The sequence below is a fragment of the Heptranchias perlo genome, chromosome 34, assembly GCF_035084215.1.
Source record: "Heptranchias perlo isolate sHepPer1 chromosome 34, sHepPer1.hap1, whole genome shotgun sequence".
In the NCBI taxonomy this organism is placed as follows: Eukaryota; Metazoa; Chordata; class Chondrichthyes; order Hexanchiformes; family Hexanchidae; genus Heptranchias; species Heptranchias perlo.
The window spans coordinates 5,643,564-5,669,649 of record NC_090358.1 but is presented as its reverse complement, the minus strand read 5'-3'; the positions used below and the strand labels follow the sequence as shown (position 1 = coordinate 5,669,649).

Genomic DNA, 26,086 nt, shown 5'->3' with positions numbered 1-26,086 from the left:
AAGTAGATGTACTTCTGGAAAAAGAAAGATTAAGGAATAAAATGGGCAGGTGGGAACGACCTATCAAAAAGGGATAAACTTGTTGGGCATTATGGTCATTTCCTGCTCCTAGAAATTCTTAATGTTCTTGAGATAACTGCCTACTTTGTCAACACATTGAAATGAAAATGAGCTCCTGAATAGCATGTGGAAACATAATTAAACATTTCAGGCCAGGCTGTCAACAGTACAACTGTACTAATTATTTGCTGTAAAAAGGCAAGTCTAATGACTAGACTAATTGGTGTGTCCCATGTGCAATGTAACATTCCTTTAAATGTCTGACTAACCAGAATACCTTCTCCCACCTGAACATTTGTGGGCTTTACATGTCAGCACATAATTTGTAACCAGCAGAACATAGAACCACCAAAAGTTTTCTTTAAACTGATTGAGACATTTTGTTTTCTTGCAAAAGAATGAACTTATATTTAGACACCACCTTATCACTATTAATGAATTACTTTTGAAGCACAGCATTGTTGTGTAGGTAAGTGGTGCAAGCTAATTGCACTAAATGAGATGAATAGCCAGTTGGTGGTGTTGGTTGCAGTTTTTATTGCATACTTTGTTCCCAGCTTACAACTTGTCCTTTATCCCTTTAGGTCCTGGATTTGAATCCAGCCAACACAGATGAGATGAAACCCTTTTCCTTTTGGTTCCTGTTAAGGGATGCCAAATGAAATGGGTTCAGCCAGGCTCAACCCAGTTATCGGTAGGTGCGAGTCAACAGCGCAAAATTGGCAATCTGCAAGGCTAGTTTGGACATTCTCACTCACATAGCCTATGGAGATAATATTGGATATAATAAAAAACAGCGTAGCACACTGGTAGAGGGTTGTGGGGTAGGGTCTTCTGAGGTTTGGACGTGAGACACATTTTGAGCCAGTGCAGCTGATAGGGACTCTGCACACTACTCGCAAATTATAATCACACTTCCTTGCATGCCGTATTTTTTTCTCCATATTTTCTTTCTATATTACACACAAGAACAGAGACATTGCAAAATGTGGAAACAATGAAGTGTTTCTACACCTTTTTTTTTTGTTTGGTCTTACTTATGCACCCAAAGAGAAAACAAGTTGATTCAAGATAATAACTTCAATGTTCCCAGAATATCGGCAGACGCTTCGTTTGCACTACACATTTGCATTTCCTTAATGGGATTTCCTATATTTTTCGCTTCCTCCTACTTGTCTTGGTGTATTTTGTCAGGAATTTCTATAGTTATGATAATCTGTTACCATCTAACATGTACTGTAGATGACCTATAATTCTTGATGCAAGGATTAGAAGAAAAATGGAATTCCCCAGCACTGTCAATCGTCAAGTCTCACCCTCCTACGCAAAAATACCAACGTGTACTTAATTTGAAAAACGTTACATAATTAAAATGAAGCAAGATGATTTATGATACATCAGATATTTTGTGTTTAAAGCCACATTCCTTCTCATTTGATGACCAATAGGCTGGAGTACAGCCTCAGCCCTGTCAGGATGCATTGGTTCATTCTCATTGTGTCTTCCTCCTATTTCTCTTGATCATACAATCCTGCCAAAGCAGACTCCTGGTTTAATGGTAGTTACTGACCCTGTTACTATAGTCCTGATCCCTCACGCCTCCGTTTCTTCAAGTTCTCTCCTACCTCACCCACTACACTTTCAGGGAGATGCTTCTCTATTAACCGGTTCCGCTTTCCTATTTGATGCACTGCATGAGAGCATCAAGAACTACATTAGAATCCCTAAAACAGTGCAACCACATTTTTAATTCCAACTTGCACTCTTTTTTGTGTCATTACATCAGAAGAGCACAAGACTTTTAAGGATCAGTAAATGACCATTAGGCCTGAATAAGCCTGTCTCCTTTTCATAGATCAACTTACACCAGCTGCCTTCTCACCATATACCTCCATCTCTTCTCACTCCAGAAATCCATTTGATTGCCTCTTGAACCGGTTTATACTGAATGCTTCAACCGCCTTCCTTGGTAACTTATTCCACAATCTTTTGGGTGAAAAAGTTCTAACTGACTTTCCTTTTCTACCCTTAACTTGTACATTATTCTCTTCAAAATCTGGAAAACATCTGTTAGATCACCATGCAGCCTCCTCTTTGCCAGATAAAAACAACACAAGCTGTGGTATCTCAGGGGCAGCCCTATTAGCATTTCACAACCCTTGGACTGCCACTGAATACATATATAGTTGTGCATGTTGTGTTTTAAACCTCAACTTTCAGATTTCTAATCCATGAAAATGGCACAAATATTAATAATCTTTTAATAAAAATGTATTTAAAATACTAAAAATGGAGTTAAACCTTTCTAAACTAACAATTTAGTTTTAAACTAAAAATTTTCATTGCAAATGGAAATCAGTTTCCAGTGGTGTGCCACAGGGCTCAGTGTTGGGTCCCTTGCTGTTTGTGGTATATATTAATGATTTGGATTTGAATGTAGGGGGCATGATTGGCAAATTTGCAGACGACACAAAAATTGGCTGTGTAGTTGATAGCGAAGAGGATAGCTGTAGACTCCAAGAAGATACCAATGGGTTGGTGGAGTGGGTGGAAAAGTGGCAAATGGAATTCAACCCAGAGAAGTGTGAGGTAACTTAGGGCAAACAGTAAACGGGAAAATATTGAGAGGGGTAGAGGAAGTGAGAGACCTTGGAGTGCATGTGCACAGGTCCCTGAAGGTGACAGTACAGGTAGATAAGAATGTGAAGGCAGCATACGGAATGCTTTCCGTTATTAGCTGAGGTATAGAATACAAAAGCAGGGATGTAATGATGGAACTGTATAAAATGCTGGTAAGGCCACAGCTGGAGTATTGTGCACAGTTCTGGTCACCACATTACAGGAAGGACGTAATTGCTCTGGAGAGAGTGCAGAGAAGATTTACAAGAATGTTGCCAGAGTGTGAAAATTGCAGCTACGAGGAAAGATTGGATAGGCTGGGGTTGTTTTCCTTGGAGCAGAGGAGGCTGAGGGGAGACTTGATTGAAGTGTACAAAATTATGAGGGGCCTAGATAGAGTAGACAGGAATACCTGTTTCCCCTAGTGGAGAGTTCAAGAACTAGACGACGTAGATTTAAGTTGATTGGCGGAAGGATTAGAGGGGACATGAGGAAAAACTTTTTTACCCAGAGGGTGGTGGTTGTATGGAAGTCGCTGCCCGAATTGGTGGTAGAGGCAGGGACCCTCAAACTCTTTTTAAAAAGTACCTGGACCTGCACCTAAAGTGCTGTAAGCTGCAGGGCTACGGACCGGGTGCTGGAAGGTGGGATTAGAATGGGCACCTGGTTGTTCTTCGAGCCGGCGCGGACACGATGGGCCGAATGGCCCCCGTCTGTGCTGTATCTTTTCTATGGTTCTATGAGCTATCCAATAAGGTTAAAATGCAATAATAGTGATATGCTGTCAGGCCAGCTTAGTATCAAGTCCTTTTAGATCTCACTAAAATATGAGACTGTTATCTGAAAACCAAATAATTTCGAAGTTTCAAAGAAAGTAGATGACTTACCATGAGCTCTTCAGGCGCAGGCCTTTCATTTGGTAACTTTCTCATGCTGTGGTAAGCAAACACAGTAATTATTTTACAATCTCAAGAATTTTGAAGTGTCACAGTTTTACAGAAGAATAAGAGATTATCGATCAACATACTGTTGGGATCCATGTAATCTCAGTACAATCTCCTTTTATAACATCCTGTTAGGGTGCTTTTTAATTTTTTTGGTACCCAGAGTCAACATTTAGTACTCCCAAGTCAGATGCAGAATTAAAGTTGTTACTACACCATCCCATCTTCAAAAGGGCCATCATCACAGTAATTTCCCAGCAAATGTTTCCACTTCCCACACCAGCCACCCTTGTGGTCTCTGCATCTGGCCGACAGTAACCTGGGAATGCTTGATGCTGCCTGAAATGGGAAAGTATTTCCTTTCTGAAGCACTAATTTTCATCAACTTCATGAGCACAAAAGAATCACCAACAAAAATATAGATGATGCTTTATAAAAAACTGAAGGCCAAGTTTTGCGTCTAAATTCCACCTTGGTTATTGTTGCTCTCCTGTCTTTCTAAGGCCCAATTATGCTATACACCAATTCCTGTAGAGGGCAGACATGCAATCACTACTCAGGCGACTGCCAGTGCACCTCTGTAACTAGCTCCAAGAGGTGCATAAAGAGTGGCCTGAGTTATCTTGTTCTCCATTTTTTCTTTCCAGCTTTGCAATGAATCTGCTGTGACGGGGAACTCAAATGCCTATCAAATTTTCTAAGTGATCTTAAACTATATTATTTTTGTTACACTATTATTTAGTTTAATTATCTTCTGAATTTGAGCAAGGAAAGCATGACTCTCATTGGCCAATGTAGTGTCTGAATGATGGGTGCCATGGAAAAGACCACATCCAGACTTTCTTATACAAGAAGGTAGCAAAAGGAGATCTTTTTTGAAAGCTATCTATATTACTTAAAACTGTAGCACCCTCAGTGGTTGAGCTGCAAGGGTACTGCCTTATGGAAAGACCCAACTTTGATCCCTGGTTTGGGCTAAATTAGCTGACCTGAGTTGAGGTCAGTAGGGAATGCTACAATTGGCTTCAGAGCCCCTGGGCTAGGAAGCTAGGGAAAAGAAAAATTACTAAGGTTCCATCTCTGATTGATATTCACTAACTACTAAGAAGTGTGTTTGTAGCGTTAGGACGGAAAGGCTGGGTTGTCATGCCCTTCACAGTAGAACAGCCTGTCAACACTCACTATTCAGGCAAAGTGACACACAAAGAATGGCATCTTCAGCTGCTGGCACTTCAGGAGCTACCACAGCAAGAGTGAAAATTGGAAGGGCGGAGAAATTACAAAATTAAAATAAAAAGTTAGGGGGCGGGCATTGGATTGGGAGGGTTTTGGAAACCAGAAAAGAATAACCAAGAAATTGATAAAGAGGGAGAAAATTGAATATGAGTAAACCAGCAAGAAATATAAAAACAGATTGTAAGAGCTTCTACAAGCATATAAAAAGGAAAAGATTAGCGGAAATGGCAGAGACGTTAAACATAGAAACATAAAAAATAGGAGCAAGATTAGGCCATTCGGCCCTTCGGGCCTGCTCCGCCATTCAAAATGATCATGGCTGATTGTCTAACTCAGTACCCTGTTCCCGCTTTTTCCCCATATCTCTTGATCCCTTTAGTATTAAGAAATATATCTATCTTCTTCTTGAATATATTTAATGACTTGGCCTCAACTGCCTCCTGTGGTAGAGAATTCCACAGGGTTCACCACCCTCTGAGTGAAGAAATTTCTCCTCATCTTGGTTCTAAAAGGCATACATACCCTGTATCCTGAGACTGTGACCCCTGGTTCTGGACTCCCCAGCCATCAGGAACATCCTCCCTGCATCTAGTCTGTCTAGTCCTGTTAGAATTTTATATGTTTCAATGAGATCACCTCTCATTCTTCTAAACTCTAGTGAATATAGGCCTAGTTGACCCAATCTCTCCTCATACGTCAGTCCTGCCATCCCAGGAATCAGTCTGGTAAACCTTCGTTGCACTCCCTCCATGGCAAGGACATCCTTCCTCAGATAAGGAAACCAAGACTGTACACAATACTCCAGATGTGGTCTCACCAAGGCCCTGTATAACTGCAGTAAGACATCCCTGCTTCTGTACTCAAATCCTCTTGCAATGAAGGCCAACATACCATTCATCTTCCTAACTGCTTGCTGCACCTGAATGCTCGCTTTCAGCGACTGGTGTACAAGGACACCCAGGTCTCGTTGCACCTCCCCTTTTCCCAATCTATCAGACTCAGATAATAATCTGCCTTTCTGTTTTTACAACCAAAGTGGACAACCTCACATTTATCCACGTTATACTGCATCTGCCATGTTCTTGCCCACTCACCCAACTTGTCTACATCACATTGGAGCCTTTTTGCATCCTCCTCACAGCTCACATTCCACCCCAGCTTTGTGTCGTCTGCAAACTTGGAAATGTTACATTTAGTTCCCTCATTCAAATCATTGATATATACTGTGAATAGCTGGGGCCCACTAGTCACTGCCTGCCACCCGGAAAAAGACCCCTTTATTCCTACTCTCTGTTTTCTGTCTGTCAACCAATTCTCAATCCATGCCAGTATATTCCCCCCGATCCCATGTGCTTTAATTTTGCACACTAACCTCTTGTGTGGGACCTTATCAAAAGCCTTCTGAAAATCCAAATACACCACATCCACTGGTTCTCCCCTATCTATTCTACTAGTTATATCCTCAAAAGACTCCAGTAGATTTGTTAAGCGTGATTTCCCTTTCATAAACCCATGCTGACTTTGTCCAATCCCGTTAATGTTATCACATCTTTTGTAATAGACTCTAGCATTTTCCCCACTACTGAATGTTAGGCTAACTGGTCTGTAATTCCCTGTTTTTTCTCTCACTCCTTTTTTACAATAGTGGGGTTACATTTGCCACCCTCCAATCTGTAGGAACTGTTCCAGAGTCCATAGAATTTTGGAAGATGACCACCAATGCATCCACTATTTCCAGGGCCACTTCCTTTAGTACTCTGGGATGTAGATTATCAGGCCCTGGGGATTTGTCAGCCTTTAGCCCCATTAATTTCCCTAGCATTATTTTTTTTATACTAAAACTGGTTTCCTTCAGTTCCTCCCTCTCACTAGACCCTTGGTTCCCTAACATTTCTGGGAGGTTACTTGTGTCCTCCTTTGTGAAGACCGAACCAAAGCGCGTGTTTAATTGTTCTGCCATTTCTTTGTTCCCCATTATAATTTCCCCCATTTCCGACTGTAAGGGACCTACATTTGTCTTCACTAATCTTTTTCTCTTGACTTATTTATTGAAGCTTTTACAGTCAGTTTTTATGTTCCCTGCTAGTTTACTCTCACTCTATTTTCCCCCTCTTAATCAATCTCTTCGTCTTCCTTTGCTGAATTCTGAACTGCTCCCAATCCTCAGGCTTGCCGCTTTTTCTGGCAATTTTATATGTCTCCTCTTTGGATCTAATACTATCCCTAATTTCTTTTGTAAGCCACAGTTAAGCCACCTTCCCTGTTTTATTTTTGCGCCAGACAGGAATGAATAATTGTTGTAATTAAAAATTAGCCATTGCCTATCCACCGTCATCCCTTTTAGTAAAGTTCCCAATCTATCCTAGCCAACTCGCACCTCATGCTTTCATAATTTCCTTTATTTAGATTCAGGACCCTAGTTTCGGATTCAACTACTTCACTCTCCATCTTAATGAAGAAATCTATCATGTTATGGTCGCTCTTCCCTAAGGGACCCCCGCACAACAAGATTGTTAATTAATCCTTTCTCATTGCACAATACCCAGTCGAGGATCGCCTGTTCTCTAGTTGGTTCCTCAACATTTTGGTCTAGAAAATCATCACGTACACACTCCAGGAATTCCTCCCCCACAGTATTATTGCTAATTTGGTTTGACCAATCTACATGTAGATTAAAGTCACCCATGATTATAGTTGTACCCTTCTTGCGTGCGTATCTTATATCTTATATCTGTCTTCACAGTAGAAGACACAAAAAATATCAGAAATAGTGGGGAACCATGGGTCAAATGAGAGGGAGGAACTTAAAGTAATTAGGCATAGTAAAGAAAAAGTTTTAGAAAAATTAATGGGACTAAAAGCCAACAAATCGCCATGACCTGATGGCCTGCATCCTAGGGTTTTAAAAGAGGTGGCTGCAAAGATAATGGATGCATGGGTTTTGATCTTCCAGGATTCCCTAGATTCGAGAACAGGCCTCGTGGATTAGAAGACAGCAAATGTAACCCCGCTATTCAAGAAAGGAGGAAGAGAGAAAACAGGGAACTAACTATAGGCCAATTAGCCTGACATCAATAGTAGGGAAAATGCTAGAATCTATTATTAAGGATGTAGTAGCAGGGCACTTAGAAAATCATAATATGATTAGGCAGAGTCAACACAGTTTTATGAAAGGGAAATCGTGTTTGACAAATCTATGAGTGTTTTTTTTGAGGGTGTAACTAGCAGGGTAGTTAAGTGGATGTAGTACATTTGGATTTTCGAAGGGCATTCGATAAGGTTCCACTTAAGAGGTTGTTACACAAGATTAGGGCTCATGGGATTGGGGGCAATACATTAGCATGGATTGAGGATTGGTTAACGGACAGAAAACAAAGAGTAGGAATAAATGGGTCATTTTCGGGTTGGCAGATTGTAACTAGTGGGGTGCCGCAAGGATCGGTGCTTGGGTCTCAGCTATTTACAATCTATATTAATAACTTAGATGAAGGGACCGAGTGTAATGTATCCAAGTTTGCCTACAATACAAAGCTAGTTGTGAAATTAAGCTGTGAGGAGGATGCAAAGAGTCTGCAAAGGGATATCGACAGGTTAAGTGAGTTGGCAAGAGGGTGGTAGATGGAGTATAATGTGGGGAAATGTGACGTTATTCACTTTGGTAGGAAGAATAGAAAAACTGAACATTTAAAAAAATTGTTTGAAATTATTTAAATGTTGGTGTTCAGAGGGATTTGGGTGTCCTTGTGCATGAAACACAGAAAGTTAACATGTAGGTACAGCAAGCAATTAGGAAGGCAAATGGTACGTTGGCCTTTATTGCAAGGCGGTTGGAGTATAAGAGTAAGGAAGTCTTGCTGCAACTGTACAGGGCTTTGGTGAGACCACACCTGGAGTAGTGTGTGTGGTTTTGGTTTCCTTACCCAAGGAAGGATATACTTGCTTTAGACGTGGTGCAATGAAGGTTCACTAGACTGATTCCTGGTATGAGAGGGTGATCTTATGAGGTAAGATTGAGTAAAACGGGCCTATACTCTGGAGTTTAGAAGAATGAGAGGTGATCTCATTGAAACATATAAGATTCTAAGAGGGCGTAACACAGAGAGGATGTTTTCCCTGGTTGGAGAGTCTAGAACTGGGGGACAAAGTCTCGTGATAAGGGATCGGACATTTAGGACTGAGATAAGGAGGAATTTCTTCACACAGAGGGTCGTGAATATTTGGAATTCTCTACCCCAGATGTTGAGTATATTCAAGACTGAGATTGATATATTTTTGGACACTAAGGGAATCAAGGGATATGGGGATCAGGCAGGAAAGTGGAGTTGAGATTGAAGATCAGCCATGATCTTATTGAATGGCGGAGCAGGCTCGAGAGGCCGTATGGCCTACTCCTGCTCCTATTTCTTATATTCTTAGCAACTTCGAAAAGGGAATTAGATAAATACTTGAAGGGAAAAAACTTACAGGGCTATGGGGAAAGAGCAGGAGAATGGGACTAATTAGTTAGCTCTTTCGAGGAGCCGGCACAGGAATGATGGGCCATACGGCCTCCTCCTGTGCTGTACCTACTATGAATCAGTACAGCAGAGATAGCATTTTTGGTTTTCCAGGCAACCATCTTGAATTTTACAAAAAATGTTGAGTTTTTGAAAGTGATTCCTAGAACAAGTGAAAGTGTTGAAGCATTGAATTGGCTTAAAACTTAAAAATTTTTCAAATGATATTGAGGTTAAAGTTTTACCTCAATCATGAGAATAAATACGTTAGGGACGAGCCCACAGCAGTGCAAGCTGTGCATAGTCTGCTAAAATTCATGGGCTGAAATGCCTTTCTTTCCTTAGTCCATACTTTATGTACATATATAAGAATCCAATATGGTGCAAGGAGACCTTTGTCAGAAGCTCCCCCCCACCCATCAATGTACCACTCTTGCTCCTGCACACTCTGTCAGGGCTGCTCTTGAGCTGGCCACTTGGAGGTTCCAAGTAGCAATCTTCGATCTTGTATGCTCAGTTCTCACCCTCTCCCAACCCCAAGACATGGCTGAGATCATAAATTTACCATGAGAGGAATCACAGGTAAATCACAGGTATACCTATATCCCCACCCTCTGCAGCACAGTGCACCAGCACTCAAGAAAAAATGAACCTATACGATGAAATCTTTTTCCATGTTGAACTAGGAGGGAGAGGAGAACGAGAAAAAATATGCTGCAGAGCAGTACCAAGAGCAGTCAGGGATCAGTCTGCAGTTACAGATTACACTATTATCCTGGTTAGAAGATTGTGGTGGCAAGCAGCTCCCATTCTTTCCTCAATACTCCTTTCCTTAAGATGGGCTATGGGTCCACAGATGCCACCTGCACTCAGGGACATGCACTAAGTGCCTAGTCTTCATATGCAAGCCTGGACAGCAAGTGTTGGAGGGCTATTTGACCATGAGGAACATCTCAGAAGAGCCCGATCCCATCCTCATTTGATGTTTACACACACATTTTAGGGTGGAGGTCACTGTGTAGCAATTAGGAGTGGGAACCCAAGCATAATTTTTTTTCCCTCTTTAGCCTGGGGACACAGAATCCAACTGTAGTGCCCTTACTGCTGTCCCTGCTGAGATCACTACAGAACTATCAAACCTGAGACCTCGGGTCTGCATGGCTCAGTACCACACTATATGGGGTGTTTACCCACACAGCTTTGGAGAGGAAACTAAAAAAAAAATCCTAAATGATGTTCTATGAAAATGTAATTGTGAAATAACAGAACAGAATAGGAATAAAATAGACACATATGAAACTTGCCACTACTTAGAACGTACTTGCAAGTAAATGAGCAATTTCAATACTGTTATGCACAATTTCTGGACAGAATGGAAAAATGCTGCACCAATTCCAAGAAAATTAAGGAAAATGCAATTTCTTCTTTACAATCCTTAAATCCTCAAGTTGTACTCCCAAAATTTTCCAAAATCAGATATGTAAAATAATGGCATTTCTTTTAATCATTACAGAGTCAAAACTTTAAAAAAAAATTACATTAAAAATAATTTTCCTTTCAGGTTTTAAAAAATAACATTTCCTTAAATTATACAATTTTTTTGGGAGACAAGCAGACACAAAAGATGACAGCTGTGATATCACTATTACTACCATCTGCTTTAATTACATTTATTTCATGTACTTGAACTTTATGAGAGGGCTGGGACATGTAAAAGAACAGACTATCTGGGTTGGTTTTTCAATACTGTATTTGTTTAATTTTTTTAAAATCGGAGATGGGAAAGGGATAATGTATTCAGTCACGTAGCAGAAAATAGCTGTGAATGATTAGAAAAATTAAATTACAAACAAAAACCCTTCAGCAAAATTGTACCCTCTTTAGAAAAAATTAAATATTCAATAAAAAGTTTATTTATGTTTTCAAACATCTTTTAATGCTTTTATAATACATGGGTTATTTTCTATGAAGTGCAACTGTCATTTGAGGCAATGTATTCCCATAACATCTTATGCTAATAAAGGATGACACTCGAAAAATTAACAGACTAGAGTACTAAACAAGAAGCATAGTTATAAACCATTAACTATCGCAGAGGACAATTTGCTGTCTCCATAAACAAACATATGCACCTCTGGAATAATGCACCCATTAGCAAGCAATTCAAGCTGTCTAAAGACTTGTTTGGTAACAGTCCTAATCTATGATTCCAAAGTAGCTGCTTCTCCAGGGAAAACAAAGCTATTACCCACCATCATTTAGGTTTCAGCTTGACATCTGTGAACATTTCACACCAGTTACCCCTCCTTCTCCTTTGTAAAACTTTTATGTGACATCTGATAATTTCAGAAGCTGCTCCATGTTATAGTGTTGTATGACCTTCCGTGTAAATAACATTCACAGAATTTAAGCAACAGTATTCTTATCCTTCTTTGCTTTCCATCTGCTCACGGCCCACAGTCCCTCCCTGTCTATGGAAAGATGTAGAGAGAGCCATAAGGTCTCCCGGAGTCTGAGAGCTAATGGAATGTATCATTTACACTGAGGGGATGGCATGTTTGCAAACTGAGCTTACCACTGAGTGATGAAATGTACAAATGGTTCAGAAAACTCCCCAACCGGAAGGACTGGTGGATCCTGGGAAGCAGTAAGACAAAGAATATGCGTGAGAGAAAGGGAGAGAGAGAGAAAGAAGAGAGATCAAACAAAAAAATCATGGTTATTTTAATTACATGCAATTTTTCTGACAAATTGAGTAATTCTAGGTCAGTCTCTTTGACCCCAAACTTGAACATTTTAGAGGAGGATATTGATTGATTTTTTAAAAAACTTAAATGTTTTTAGCTGGACTTTTGTCATTTATGCCATTGTTAATAAAATATAATCAATTTTCATTTCACAAGGATAATTACCAGACTTCAATGTAAATACTCTACTACTATGCACAAGATTTGATTATTTTGATATCTAAACCTAGAAGCATTTTCTTTAATTTTGTGCAAGTGGAATTTGTAAGTTTTACATAACTTCAAATTGTATCACTACACCAGAGTCATTAACAATTAATGAACCAAAAAGTTATTCAGAAAAATATTAAAGACATATCCCAAAAATGATCAATTTGCCGGCACACAATTGATTTACTAACTGCATAAATCCCAGTAAAACTATTAAAAAAATGCACCATTACAATTATAAGCAAACAGTTATTGCAGCAGACAATTTAATGGCAGCAAGCTGATTGCGCCTCCCAGTACACAGCAAAAACCCTCTGATGCAATTCCTTTACAATTTCAACAAAAAAACTCAAATCTTGCAGAATTATGCACAGAAATTTCTTAAAATTAAGATCTGCGGGAGTTTAATGGCTGCCTCATCAAATTTGCAATTGCTGAAGAAGAGCAGAATATAAAAGGCAGCTGGAAGTGACTGCATTTTCATCTGTTCTCATTTTTCCATTAAAAATACCTTTTGGCTGCATTCTCCGTGACATCCCTGTTAAAACTACCCCGCAAAGTATGATACATGCACCTATTTAAATTAACAAAGAGATGACTTATTTTAATCTCACAGTGCTTTGGACTGCTTCAGCCATTTGGATGAGCAATATATCATTACATACAACCTTTCAATGCTTCAGGCAAAACTCAATGTGTGTAGCATTTGGTAGGAGCCAAACAATTTCTCTACTATATAACTGTGTCAAATGCACGCGTATATTCATTATGGCAAAAAAAAGAGAAAAAAAAGAAGAGAAAAGTGTGTGTGCGTGTGCTTGTGTGTGTGGGGGGGCTTGAAGAAGCGTTGATGTGATGAAAAAAAGATGAAAAGCACCTCTGCAATTTGCGTGCTTCATTATCAATGGTAGCAAATAGATACAATCAGAGCTTCAAATGTGATTAGTAAATATACATGTAATTGCCGTAGCCAATTACAACTTCAAATTATCAGAAAAATGAGATCAGTAATTACAAGGGAGAAAATTAAGTAGATCTCTCATCTGAGCTTTGTCTCCCATTTATACAACAGGAGGCTGCTGGAAGAATACAATCAAATCAGAAAAGTAAATTAAGGGGAGACAGAGGTAGGGAAAGTCAGTGAATAAAAGCCCATTTGGCAATAAGCATTACAGTCCCAACCTTTAACATCTATATAAGGTATAACATTACACTGGGATTTACGACCGGGGCAGTGATGGGGGATGGGGAAGGGACCGCCAAGAGCACGACTGAGGTCACAATGCCGACAAACTTCCACTTCTATAGATTTATTTATAGCGCACCAATTTATTTATTGATTTTTTTTTTGTTGATAAGTTATTTAAATTTTTCCTCCACTACTGCAGGCAAGCAGCCATGGTCTCTGGTAGCCAGGTCAGAGCAGCTGCCAGCATGAGTCGCAGGAGTATGAAAGTGGCCAATCACAGAAATTATTGACTACTTTTTGACACGTGTGTGTGTGTGTGTGTGTGTGTGTGCGCGCGCGCGCGTGCGTGTGTATTTTTTTTTAATATAAGGTGTAGATTTGACCAGAATGTTTTCTTTTAGGCAGGTGGGTCAGGACCTTTATTATTATAAATGTCCAATAATCACATGGGTGAAACATTGCACCAATACCTTCCTTTAGTTATTTGTTCACTGGAGCGAAGATCATCTACAATTTTGAAGTTTCCCTTCTCAAACAAAAATCCATTAGAACCGAGATAGAAGTGGGAAAACAGATTAAGAGCTTGCTTTTATTTAAAACTGAAACAGAAAATAAACTCCTACTGATATTTATAGAAGAATTCAGTGGCAGATCACAGTTTAATTTCATTCAGGAAAATACCTGGTACATTTCGAAGTTTACGCAAGATATGCTTAGGTTAATAGAGGGGCTAGCAGTGAGTTAAAGAGTGGTACCTCAACCAAATGGTTCCTATAATAACATAAACTTTAGCTACTTTAGATTGGCTTAGTTTAAATTCAGATTCTGGGAGAATGGTGTCTGTGAGCCAGCTCCAAATGTTTACACTACTAAATCTAGCTCCCTTATCCCAGCGGCAGAGTCGTAGACCCATTAAAAACTGGGTCTATAAGTCTGCTATTGGCATAAGGGAGTGATTCAGTAGTGTAAACACCGGGAACAGGCTCATGAACACTGATCCTCTTAAATCCCAATTAAATCAAGGCCAATATAAAAGCAGTTAGCATGAGTGAAACTTGGGGAGTTAATGAATAGCAATGGACCCCACTATTGAGGCATTAATTAAAACTCATCATTAGACATTAATTATGTTATTTACACATACAGTTTATTTTTAGATTGGTAATACTTTGGGCACACTGCACCAGCAATTCTGCAGGCAAAATGGCAACGAGTCTAATAGCGTAAGAGCTGAAAACTGACACTGTAGTAATAGAAGAATGAACATGCATTTATTTAGCACCTTATCATATCTCGCAGGATGTCCCAAAGTGCTTCACATACAATGAATTGCTTTGAAGTGTAATGCACTGTTGTTATACACTTACATGCGGCAGCCATTTTGCACACAATGCATCACAAACAGCAATGAGATGAATGACCAATGTGTTTTTGTTGATTGAGGGAAGAATGTTGACCAGGACACTGGGTGAACTCCTGCTCTTATTTCCTTCTGACTCACAGGAACAGGCAGACCAGGCCTTGGTTTAATGTCTCATCTGAAGGACAGCACTTCTGACAATGCAGTGGTCTGTCAGTACTGTACCATAGTGTCAACCTAGATTAATCTACTCAAGTCCTGGAGTGGAACTTGAACCCATGACCTTCTGACTCAAGAGGTGACAATGCTACCAACTGAGCCAAGCTGACACATTCTTTATTGGTACAATTTCAAGAGGGAAAAGAGAGATTACTGTAATGTAGGAAAATATTGTTAGCTCGAAGTTATACTGCAGAATATTAGTGTATGAACACTTACTGCGTTTGTCTGAAATTCCTTTCTGCTATTTATTTTAAAATGGGTTAACGCCTCTTAAAATAATAAGGAGGAAGGAATTTGAGACAAACACATTAACTGTACACTAGTTTCCCATGGGGTCAGTTCAAAGCTTATACTTTTAAGTAGGATTCATATCCATTGCTATTTTGCTGCATTTTAGATTTTTTTAAATGATAGGTGCAATCTTATTTTCTCTATTTTGGTGAGGGCATGCCAGGACTTTCTTCAAATAACTCTTATTTATCCAGCATTGCTGGGGGTTTGAAAAAGCAAATTGAAATTATATCCTTTATTGAGAGATAATTCTGAATGAGAAAATTGGAGACCCCTGGAGGGCGGGGGGGTCAATAGACCTAGCATTTAAAAATAGCAGGTTAAAGAATAATTAGGTTATCTGATAGGTAAAATAGTTTATCTTCAAGCGTGGCTAAGCACGCGAGTCCAGTGCCAAAAAGCCACACTTGAATGAGGCCATAGATATAAATTGTCACACAATTAATAACCTTGGTGTATTTTCCAATTTCTAAACAAAATGGCACACAGAGTATGCAAACATTGTCCCCTTTTTATCACAGCACAATATTCACATTGTAGGAAGCTTTAATTTGCAGTGGTTTAAGCAAGTACTTGGTCAGCTTAAATTTAGGTGGCCCACTGAATTTCACATATGCAGCTAGGGTACAGAGAAGGGCAATGAAAAAATACTTTGAGTGATGCCTTTGCCATGTGAGTAATGAACAGTTCATGGAGGTCAACCCATTACAACTGAAACAGTTTAATTATTAATTACCTGCAATCTATGAGCTAAAGGACAAGTTCAGTATGTTTAGTGTGTGGTAACACCAACTGGACTCTCTCTTGGCATTTGGTTATTAGCACATGTCAGCAAAGTGCTCAGGCATAAAGAAAAAGGCACAGAGGCAGCAAACATACTTAATGTGCGTATTGAGAGAGACCGCCAGAAAATGGGTGGGGGGAGGGGGTGGTAAAAATCTCCCTGATGATCTGTTATAGCCTCTGTGCAAATTTTGTTATTTTACAGCGTAATCAATATTCTCTTGCCTCGGGGCGAGCACAGTTGCTGTTTGTGAAAAATCTGGATAAAAATAATCAAACAATCAAGAATCTAAGGCCTCAGTGGTCATAAAGTGGCAAAGGAGGAGGGAGATGGGGCCAGGCAGAAAAAAATTATCTTACCAAGTTTGTGAGTAAGCTCAACCTTACAGGGCAAAAAAACCCCACAGAAATTCATTAATATAAGCTATTTCTTAACACAAAATGTCAGTTTGAGAGCAGCGGAGCTCCGTCACCGTTTAGGGGCTATCTCTGGTCTCTTGTCAATTATAAGCTGAGGGAGCACAGCAGTACTCCTTCACAGTGCTGAAATAACTACGGTAAGGCAGCATGAAACAGTCACAATACCTGTCACACCAAAGGGACTCGATTCAGAGAAAAAAAAACCCTGAAATTAGTCAACGTTTCTCTATTTTTTTCTCAGTCTCAAGCTTTTTTATTGCTTTCATAAAATACCATGGCAAATAATCAAGCATGACCACTGACATCCTCTAGATTGAGTTTTAGAGCCATTAAATGAGCTGGGCCTCTTGGGAAAGCTCCTGCTCAGGTTAGTCTAAAGGTAATTATTCAGCAATTCGAGCCATGGCTCTACCTAGTTCCTGTACAGTGCCTGAATGGTGTACATGGATAAGGTCAGGCTTGAGCTCTATATAAGTCTGGCCTGGCTAGGTTTGATGGCTAAGGGGTTGCACCGGGTGGCAGGACTTAAGAGGCTGTTTTGAGCCAAGAGTTTCATTAAGAAAAAAAATGTGTATATTACATAAATAAAACTTTCCAGGCCATTAAGAATGACTTTAGAAGAGAAAGCACATAAGACGGTGACTCACCTCATCAACGATACACTGCAATAACTGTAGTGGCTGCAATAGCAAGGGGGGGGGGGGGGGGTTGGAATAGAGAGAAGTATTAGCTTATATGCAGTCTTTTACAGTAGACTGAGAAAATCATTAATGCAGTAAAATGTTGCAAGATTAATCAACAGCGCGAAAGTCTTATAAAAACATTGACACCCTAGATGTTCTATTATTTCTAATGATACCTAATCTACTACAGGCACTTTAGTGCTTGTTGTAACAAAAATGCAATTTGCTAAGTTTAAAGTAAAGCACTCAAGCATGCAAAAAGGCAGCCAGCAGGAAAAAAAAAGTGAATTTTTCTTCTCCGCAAACTCATAAAACCTTACCATTAAAGATCCCTGGTTTTTCTGAATCTGAAAGGCAATATGTAATTAGCATGTCATAATCAAAATGACTCACTTGGACACATTACGATCACTGAGAGAAAATTATTGCATAGCTGGTGGCAATTTGTGGGCATGTGTTAACACCATTTACATAATGAAAATACACAAATGTTAATAGCTATTCTTCTCATTTATAGGCGAAAGTCAGCAGAATGTTAATTTTGCAGAACACTTTTTAATACCCTCCAGGTTATACAAGTGAGGGGGAAAGAAAGCATAATACAGTTACAGTGCTGTTTACACATCCGATATAAATAACATTCTCTGGCTCTGGTACAAATTCAAGATTAAATGCTGCATTCGTTCCCTGTGCATTCAAATCCTCTGCCTTTCAAATTAAAAGAAGATTCAAAACACAAAATGTACTAGTTATTTGATACTCGCTGAACACAAGTACAATTTACATGTGATTTGACCAATCTTCTCCCTCCCCACATGAAGCGAGAATTTTCAAAGCAGCAATTTTTTTTAATTAGAATCTTCACTCATACATCCTTCCCCAATGATTTAGTTGAAATCCAAACTATGTCAGTTCGCAGTGAATACAAGGGAAATTACAATTTTTGGGTGAATTTTTCTGCTTACCAAAGCAAGGGATGTTTGCACTGGGGAATGGATATTTTCCCATTTCAGGTACATAGTGTTAGCATCAAGCACTCCCTGGTCAAGTATAACAAGGCTAGCTGCATGGTAAAGCAGGCTTTAGACTACCCCACAGCATGTCTTGAATCTAACTTCAATAAAACACCCCGCATTGCACCAGTGTGACATTTTTGCATTTGGAGTTACAGCAGTAGCGTGATGGAAGACCTGGGTTAGGTCCTGGCCTCTGTGATTTGATTCCAGGGACCGTGTTTTGGGGTGGAATCTTGGACCCCATGTCAGAGGGAACAGGGATTCCTAGGCCAGGTGATTACTTGGCTTTTGCCTGTCAGAGGCTGGCAATCAAGTGGCAGCTGGTTCACACAACAAAAAGAAGCAGGCCACTAACCCTGCAGAACTGGAGCCCTTCCTTGGTGGGGGGTCTAGGCCAGGCAAGTGGCTTGAACCCTCAAAATGCTACTTAAGATTGCTCGTTTTATTCAGCTCCCATACAAAAAGGGGTGATTTGTAGAGTTTCTGGGGCCCAAGACCAGATTTCCTGGCAGCTTGGGGCAGCAGGTGCCGCACATGCACCTGTAATGGTGTGGGCAGCTGTGAGCTCCATGCTAATTAAGTGTCCTCCCCTGACCCTGTATTCTCTGGTAGGGCCAGTGCTGGAAGCCTAATGTGGATACAATCCTGGCATAAGTGCCAGGATCATGGCCTGACAGTTGAGTGCTGAATTAAAGCCAGTTATATGCCAATACCCAATATGATCTGGATTAAGACTGCCCAAACTCATTTCACATTGGATTTTAATAGCCAATAGGCAGAGATTTTATCCCAGTAGTCTTGGGCTGGATTTAAATTCATGTCCAAAGGATGAAAGGACAGTGTTCAAAACCACTATGCCCCCCAGTCCCCAATGATTTTTAATAACAAAGTTACTTTGCTGCCAGCCAACAAGCAAATTTAAAATCTACCAACATAGCACTGATGTCACTGTTCTGTATGAAAATATATTAAAGAAATGCTCTAAGATTGGTCCATTACCCATCCCCCCTCTCCTCCTCTCCAACCCAGAAGCACAGCATTAATTAAAAAAAAAGCTGACAAATTGCAACTTTAATGTGATATAATTATTTTCCATTACATTATGCAGTAACACAATGCATGGGCTTGATGTTTCACTTGAATCTGACAATGTAGTATGAGTATAATTGATTCATTCTATCAATTAAATACAGCTGTGTAGCCTTGCTTTTTCTTTCTCTCCCCTCCCTTTATAAGTACAGGAGAGACCTGCTAGTCGGAAATATAATCTATCAGCTCTACTCCAGATAAACTGCCTGTAAGATTGAATTATGTTTTGAATTTTCATTAACATCTTAGAAAAGCTGAATTAGCCAGTTCAGTAGAGCTTTGTGCACCCTCAACCCCAAGCAAAATGCAACACCTTACTGTACTTACCTGTAGCTACATTTTATTATTAACTGTATATATTCTACCTAAACATTGAGATGTTTATTTTGATCCAGACTGACATCCTATGTAAAGAGTATTACCGACATGCTGTGGTCCAATGATTTCATTATATATAATTCCCCATGCTGACACTCTGATTGTATAGATTGCCAGTTTGGATTATAAAGACGTTTTTAAAGCGGTTTTAATAAAACTTCACCTACCTCTCCCCGCTTTACTCTTTCTCTTCTCTGATTCCTCCCCTTTCCCCCACCAAAAATTTGCTCGCAGATAAATTTGGATATGCAAAGAAAGGTGGGGCTGAGAACATTTTCTACAAAACCAGCACATATGTTCACATCTGATGTGCTTTCCTTTAAAAATATATCCCAACTAATTTTGAAGATTTGATCTATATATACTTATACACATACACACACTTGCAAAATAAATAAGTATGTAAACAATATTAGTGTATGAATGTGTGTGTTAATATCAAGATGAAAGGAAAGCATTTTCCAATGGTAGTATTATAGGACACAGAACCAGAAATGTGTGCAGGAATCATGGGGAGAATATTACCCCTCTCCTTCTACAAAAAAGGTGTTAATTGAGAAGGATGTGCAATTTAAAAGGGGCCCAGTATCATCACATTCACACATTCAAATTACACCAGTATATTTCTGGTAGGCACAGTGTGATTGCTTTAACTTTTGTATTTGTGATTAATTTTAATTATAGGTTTGAGGCAAGTACCAATGTCCCACTTATACTGGGGCAAGAGTTGGGCAATTGGAGACCATTACAATTGTATACTAGATCAACATTAACCTGTTGGAATGGTCTGTGGCTGTGAATTGAGAACCCCTACTGCAGCATACATATACAAGTTGGTGGTGCTGCGAAGATGTTACAACATCATTGCATCAACACTTGAAAGGACTAGCAAACTAGAGAATGGAAAGTGACAACAGTTTCACTGCAATTAGTTTCTTCAAAATTCAGTAACAGACTATAAACCAAGATAGGTTAGACAGAATCCCTGCCAGTTCACTGCCTGGTGGCATCTTTACTGGTAAATGGAGCGCGTGGGGGGATTTAAGAATTCTCTGATGGTTCATTGCTCATGTAATTAAGACATAAAGTATTCAAAAAGATGACATAAGAGAATATCACTATAGATATAAAAACAGATAATTAAAAGACAAAAAGAACGAATCACAAGAGAAAAATGTCCAATTTTTAAATAAATATATTGCAAAATTGGTATCTGAATAGAAATTATGAATTAAAAACTTTTAAAACTATTTAGTAAGGTTTAGCAGAGATTTGATAGAAATGCAGCTTAGTAACCATGGCTTGAAAAGTCAACCTAATTGTGGAAGTGCTGTAGTAGGTTGAATTGCAATGGGACTGAATTGTATTAATGAGCACTAATATCCAGTACAAAGAGCAGTGAAACTCAGGCTTTATCCCTCACTCTACAGAGTTGCCGATTTTACTCCTGTTACTGTGGGAACTGCTGAATGGAATTAGTATCATCCCTGAGCTGCTTTAAGATGCCTCCAAGTAGTCAGCTGTAGTGGTGCACTGACACAAGCCTCAGAGCCAGTTGCCAGTTCCCTCACCCTCAGATGATGGCTGGCTAAGGAAAACCAGAAAGAGAAGTAAGGCAGGGGAAAATAAATGTAGTGGCCAACACATCCTAAAACATGGTGAAGATGTTGTAATTTCTTGGAAATGATTACAAAGAATACAATTTTATTTTTGAAAAAGTATAGTTTTGAGCAATACCATTCTCAAACAGATCAGGGAGAACACTTAGGAAGTCTGATTAAGAGCTGATTAATTTATTGAAGTGGCACTTCACTTCTTGCATGCAGGGCAAGTGGGTGGTTCTGAAGATGTTCAGTTTCAAACAAGGCCCAGCATCTGGTGAAGTGATGACAATTACAAAATTAATTTTGTTAAAATTTTACAAACGTTTTGGGGAAAAACAAATTAAAACACAGAGGCAACAAAATTCTGGGTAGACAGACAAGACAACATAATCCCCCTCATCATCTCCTTCCAAAAAAAGCCCCATTTCTAGCAGAACAGCCTGGAGCACAATTAAACACACATTTCTGCTTCAGAATTTCATAATCTTGTTCTGCAGCAAGACAAAAGAGCTGAAATTAAACAGGATTGTCTTAGTTTGTAATATTCTCAAATGTGAAAATAATTAGTTGTGTTTAGAAAGACAGTTTAATTTGCACCTGTTTGTACATGCAAAATTGAGTGTCACAGAAATTACATCTCCACCCTCTTAAGAATGAACACACTTTATAGATCGACTTGGAAGGAGTTAATGGAACAGTTCAAGTTATTTTTAAATAGTCAGTTGTGATGCCTGTGCCAATATTGCATTCAGTTTTTAATTTTTCCATGTTGGGGAAAAATTTAAATAACATGCGCATTTTACAGATTCAGTGGGATGGATTGGTTTAATGTTTGAGTTTTTATTTGGTGAAAGTTTTTGTATTTGTGTTCACTAACAGCTAAAGCCCCACCCAGAAAAAAGATCAGAATGAGAAGTTCCATCACCTACATCACTGAAAATAAAATTATTGATGGATTAGAGAGATCTTTTTATGATTTCTCTGAATTCCCAATATTTTAAAAATTATTAGCTATCCTGTTTTAAAAATATTTATTCCTTAGTTCTCTCATTCATAACTTTTTGATCTTTCTACTTCTTTGTATTTCTTTTTCGTTCCATCTTTTAAATCATTTCCCTGATGTTATTCATTCAGACCCCCTCCTACTATTTTGTCATAAACCAGGCTCAATGTCTTCATTTGAATGAAAGCATTCCAAAACAGCAACAAGCAGATGTGAAGCAGATGCTAAAAACTGCCAAGAAAACCCAGACTTGGCCATCGAAGGAAGAGAGGCAAACAAAGGTGGTGGTGGGGAAAAGAAACGGAAAGCTTGTTGATAGCACAAAAAAGCCAAAGCTGCTTTTGGGAACCTACCACTTCATTCAGAACTTCCCCAGGTCTTAGCACCTGCCAGTTAAGTGCAAAAATGATAATCAGAATAAAAATACTATTCTGTGTATGGAATACACAGTATAGTATTAAAATATCACAAAACTTAGTATTTATAAATATATATGCACACATATGACTTTGTAAGAAAAGTGTCTCTTTAAAACCAGAAAAAGGAAGCTAATTATTAAAAAAAACTTTCAAAATTTCATTTGCTGCATATACCATACAATATGAAAAGAAAGAACTTGCATTTATATAGCACCGTATCATGTTCTTAGAATGTCTCAATGCATGTCACAACCAAAGAATTGCTTTTGAAGTGCAGCCACTTGTTACATGGGCAAAGTACTCACTTCCACCAGGGATGGAGTTAATTCCTCCAGAGGCAACCCTGATTTTAACTGAAAAACGTTGAAATCAGCTTGAAGTTTTGGATTGGATACTTCTTGTAACAAGTGGGGAGGAAGTATGGACAACTCTTCTGTTGTAAAAAAGCTGCAAATCTACTGTTAAAACACTTATGACTGATTTCAAACCATCAGCCTCTACAAGAGGTCTGTCAGCATCAAAAAAAGAGAAAAGATGGGTTTGATGTTTTGGATGTAGACATTTCATCAGAAAGTCATCAGTTCTGACAAAGGGGTTCTTCCCCAAAATGATAATCCATCTTTTCTCTTTGCAGATGCTGATGGACCTGCTGTGCATTTCCAACATTTTCTGCTTTTATTTCAGATTTCTCTTTTTATCATCCTTCTGCCTTGTTTTCAATGAATTGTATCTGTGGATTGAGCACTTTGCCAGTTTTCCCGTGGCAGTTCACCATTTAATCAATGCCTCTGGTTAAGGAGAAGGAAGAAAAAAAAGGATGACTTTCACTGTCAGTTTTTTTCTATTTCAGTTGCCATGGCAATGCTTTTTGACAGAAAGTGGCGGTGCAGACCTTCCACTGTTGCCTTTTACATGATTATCAAAAGCACAATCAGAGTAGTAAAATGGATTCACCTACCTGAAACGTAACTTACAGAAGAAACCAGCTATAGCTTTCATCTCTCACTTCCACACTGGAATTATGACTTGCCCTAAAGCTCTTCTCGGAGAGATTTACCAGTGACCCAGGTCAGATCTTCCCATATCAGTTGACAAATTTTTATCTCTAATATTTTTATCACCCAGTGAAAATTCACTGCTTTTCAGACCATTGTCTGTTCGTTCACCGAAGAAACAGATATTGGAGTGCTCTCTAATTACTTGGGTGACAAAGCTTTTCATAGGCTGCACGTGAGGTTTTATATATTACAGGAATATGATTGTCACTTAAATAGCACAGCACATCTCGAGTAAGATTGCTTAGCTCCATATATTTAACTTGGGCTTAGTACATTTTCATGGAGCAACAAAGTAGCCCTTTTATAAAAACAGATTAAGACTGAGCGTTCAGTGTCTGCGGCCTTTCAGAGCTAGACTCCCAATCAGCAACCTTGAGTTATAATTCCAGCATCAATTTAAGGAGAATTTGATTGCCCTAATTTGGTGAGTTTTCCTGCTTGATAGAAGGAGAAACAAAAAAGCACCCATTGTGGTCCTTTGATTATGGAGTAGTATGGAAGAAATATGTAGCCCAGACTGACCCTGCTCCTGAGTGATGGAGGAATGAGGGGGTCTAAAAGTGGAGGCGGAAAATCTAGGGCAAAAAACCCATATGAATTGGTTGCTCTAAATGGGGCCCATTGCTTCATCCTCTGTTGAAGAAACTGACAGAACCAAATAATTTGCAAAAATTGGTCCCCTCCCAAACCTCACTGACGAGGAACTCATTTCAATGAATTGCCCCATTTGCAGGACTATGTTATCTCCTTCGGTGACTTGCACTTCCTGGAACTGACCTGAAATCCTGGCCAGAGAAGAAAGGAAGAACACAGCTGAGGTGTGTCTCCACAGGGAGAAAGGAAATATAAAAAATAAACACCTCTCCAAATAGCTTCAAATGATGAACAACATTGGCATATGTTTGGAACAGGCTGTCTAGCCAACCTCTAAGAAATCCATGTGATGTGAAGGGACCTAAGAGGTGAGCAAAGAATAACAAATACAACATATAAATAACTTATAGGTTGGGCCAATGAAAATTAGCTTCTCTAAATGAAAACCGCTGCTACAGTTGGCAGACCCAAATGGATTTAACCAAAGCACATCAACTTTAACCTATCACTTTGCTGACTGCAGCAGGTCCCCTTCTGATTGGCTGAATGAATGTGCTCTCAGCTCTGAAAATCAGCAGGGAATCAGAGATTGAAAATAACGATAAAAGTGAAAAATTAATACAGAGAAAAAGTCAGTGGAGAAGGCAGCAGCAGGGCAGTAGGGTGGAAACTGAATCAGAAATAAAGTTTTTGGAACCTTTTCATCTTCTATATTTATATATTATAGTAATAGAAAGACCTGTTATATCACTGTAATGCTACAGAGATGTTATTAAATATTTCCTGTGCCTCAAGAGGGCCTGAAGTGAAATTAAAAAATGGTTGGCCTGGGCTACAAAATACTCTGGAGATATTGGCAGGTCAGCACTTAAAAGGTTAAAATCCTATTGTAAATATGGCCCAAAACATTAATGGCTTGCACAGTGGCAGGGTATGGGTTTAGCCTCATGGTTCACAATATGACACCCTCCAGTCAGGGTCAGGCAGTTTGGGGGGGGGGGGGGGGGGGGAGGTGGGCGGGAGAGAGGGTATGAAAGGAAGTGAAGGAGAAGAGAAGAGGAAGTGCAGAAAGAGTCATGATATTCTCCTCAGGGAAAAGAGAAATCAAAAAGAAAGCACAAAGCACACACCCGAGAGCTCCAAAGTGACGTTAATGTGCATGGAACAGGCTGTGTACCTGTCCTCTTTGTTGAGGAATGCATTTGGTGTGTGGAAGGGCCCGATGGGATGCAAGGCTGGGTAAGAATAACAAGTACAAAATATAAATAAATACAAATAACTTGTAGTTAAGACTAATATGAATTGGTTTCATTAAATGGAACCCACTATCATTCATTTGCTGCTAGAGCAGTAGGCAGACCCGAATTGGTTCGCCCATAGTGCACAAACTGTTGTCTATTTAAACCATGCAAAGAAGTCTTGGAGTATCTGCCAGTATTTCTATAGAATTGCTCTCAAGTGTCCTTTAATCATGTCCAAGTAAGTGCACCCAGACACTCTGATGAGTTAACTATAGACTCGTATGGACTGAAGACATCAATATGCAGGAAAGCTCTCCTGGGGGTGAAAAATACATTATACAAAAGAACTCAATGGAAAAATGATGCCTTTTAAAAGGAAATCTCTATGAGTGAAAGAACTAAATGCATACAGTTAAAACCAAGT

At 39.3% G+C, this 26,086-nt stretch overlaps 1 protein-coding gene across 7 annotated transcripts in view; it reads right to left on the bottom strand.

Annotated features, from left to right (window-relative positions):
- The window catches only part of map2k5 (mitogen-activated protein kinase kinase 5), a 241,979-nt gene that overhangs the window by 27,634 nt on the left and 188,259 nt on the right, over window positions 1-26,086 (bottom strand). For 2 of the 7 annotated variants that reach the window (XM_067971342.1, XM_067971348.1), the window contains 5 exons: window positions 22,704-22,736; window positions 17,581-17,607; window positions 17,225-17,257; window positions 11,931-11,992; window positions 3,567-3,612 (listed from right to left, as the gene is read on the bottom strand). In XM_067971342.1, coding sequence (XP_067827443.1) covers window positions 3,567-3,612; window positions 11,931-11,992; window positions 17,225-17,257; window positions 17,581-17,607; window positions 22,704-22,736 — 201 coding nt within the window. Of the gene's footprint in view, window positions 1-3,566; window positions 3,613-11,930; window positions 11,993-17,224; window positions 17,258-17,580; window positions 17,608-20,926; window positions 21,619-22,703; window positions 22,737-26,086 lie in introns of those variants that run through there. The other 5 variants (XM_067971344.1, XM_067971345.1, XM_067971343.1 and 2 more) reach the window with 4 other exon arrangements.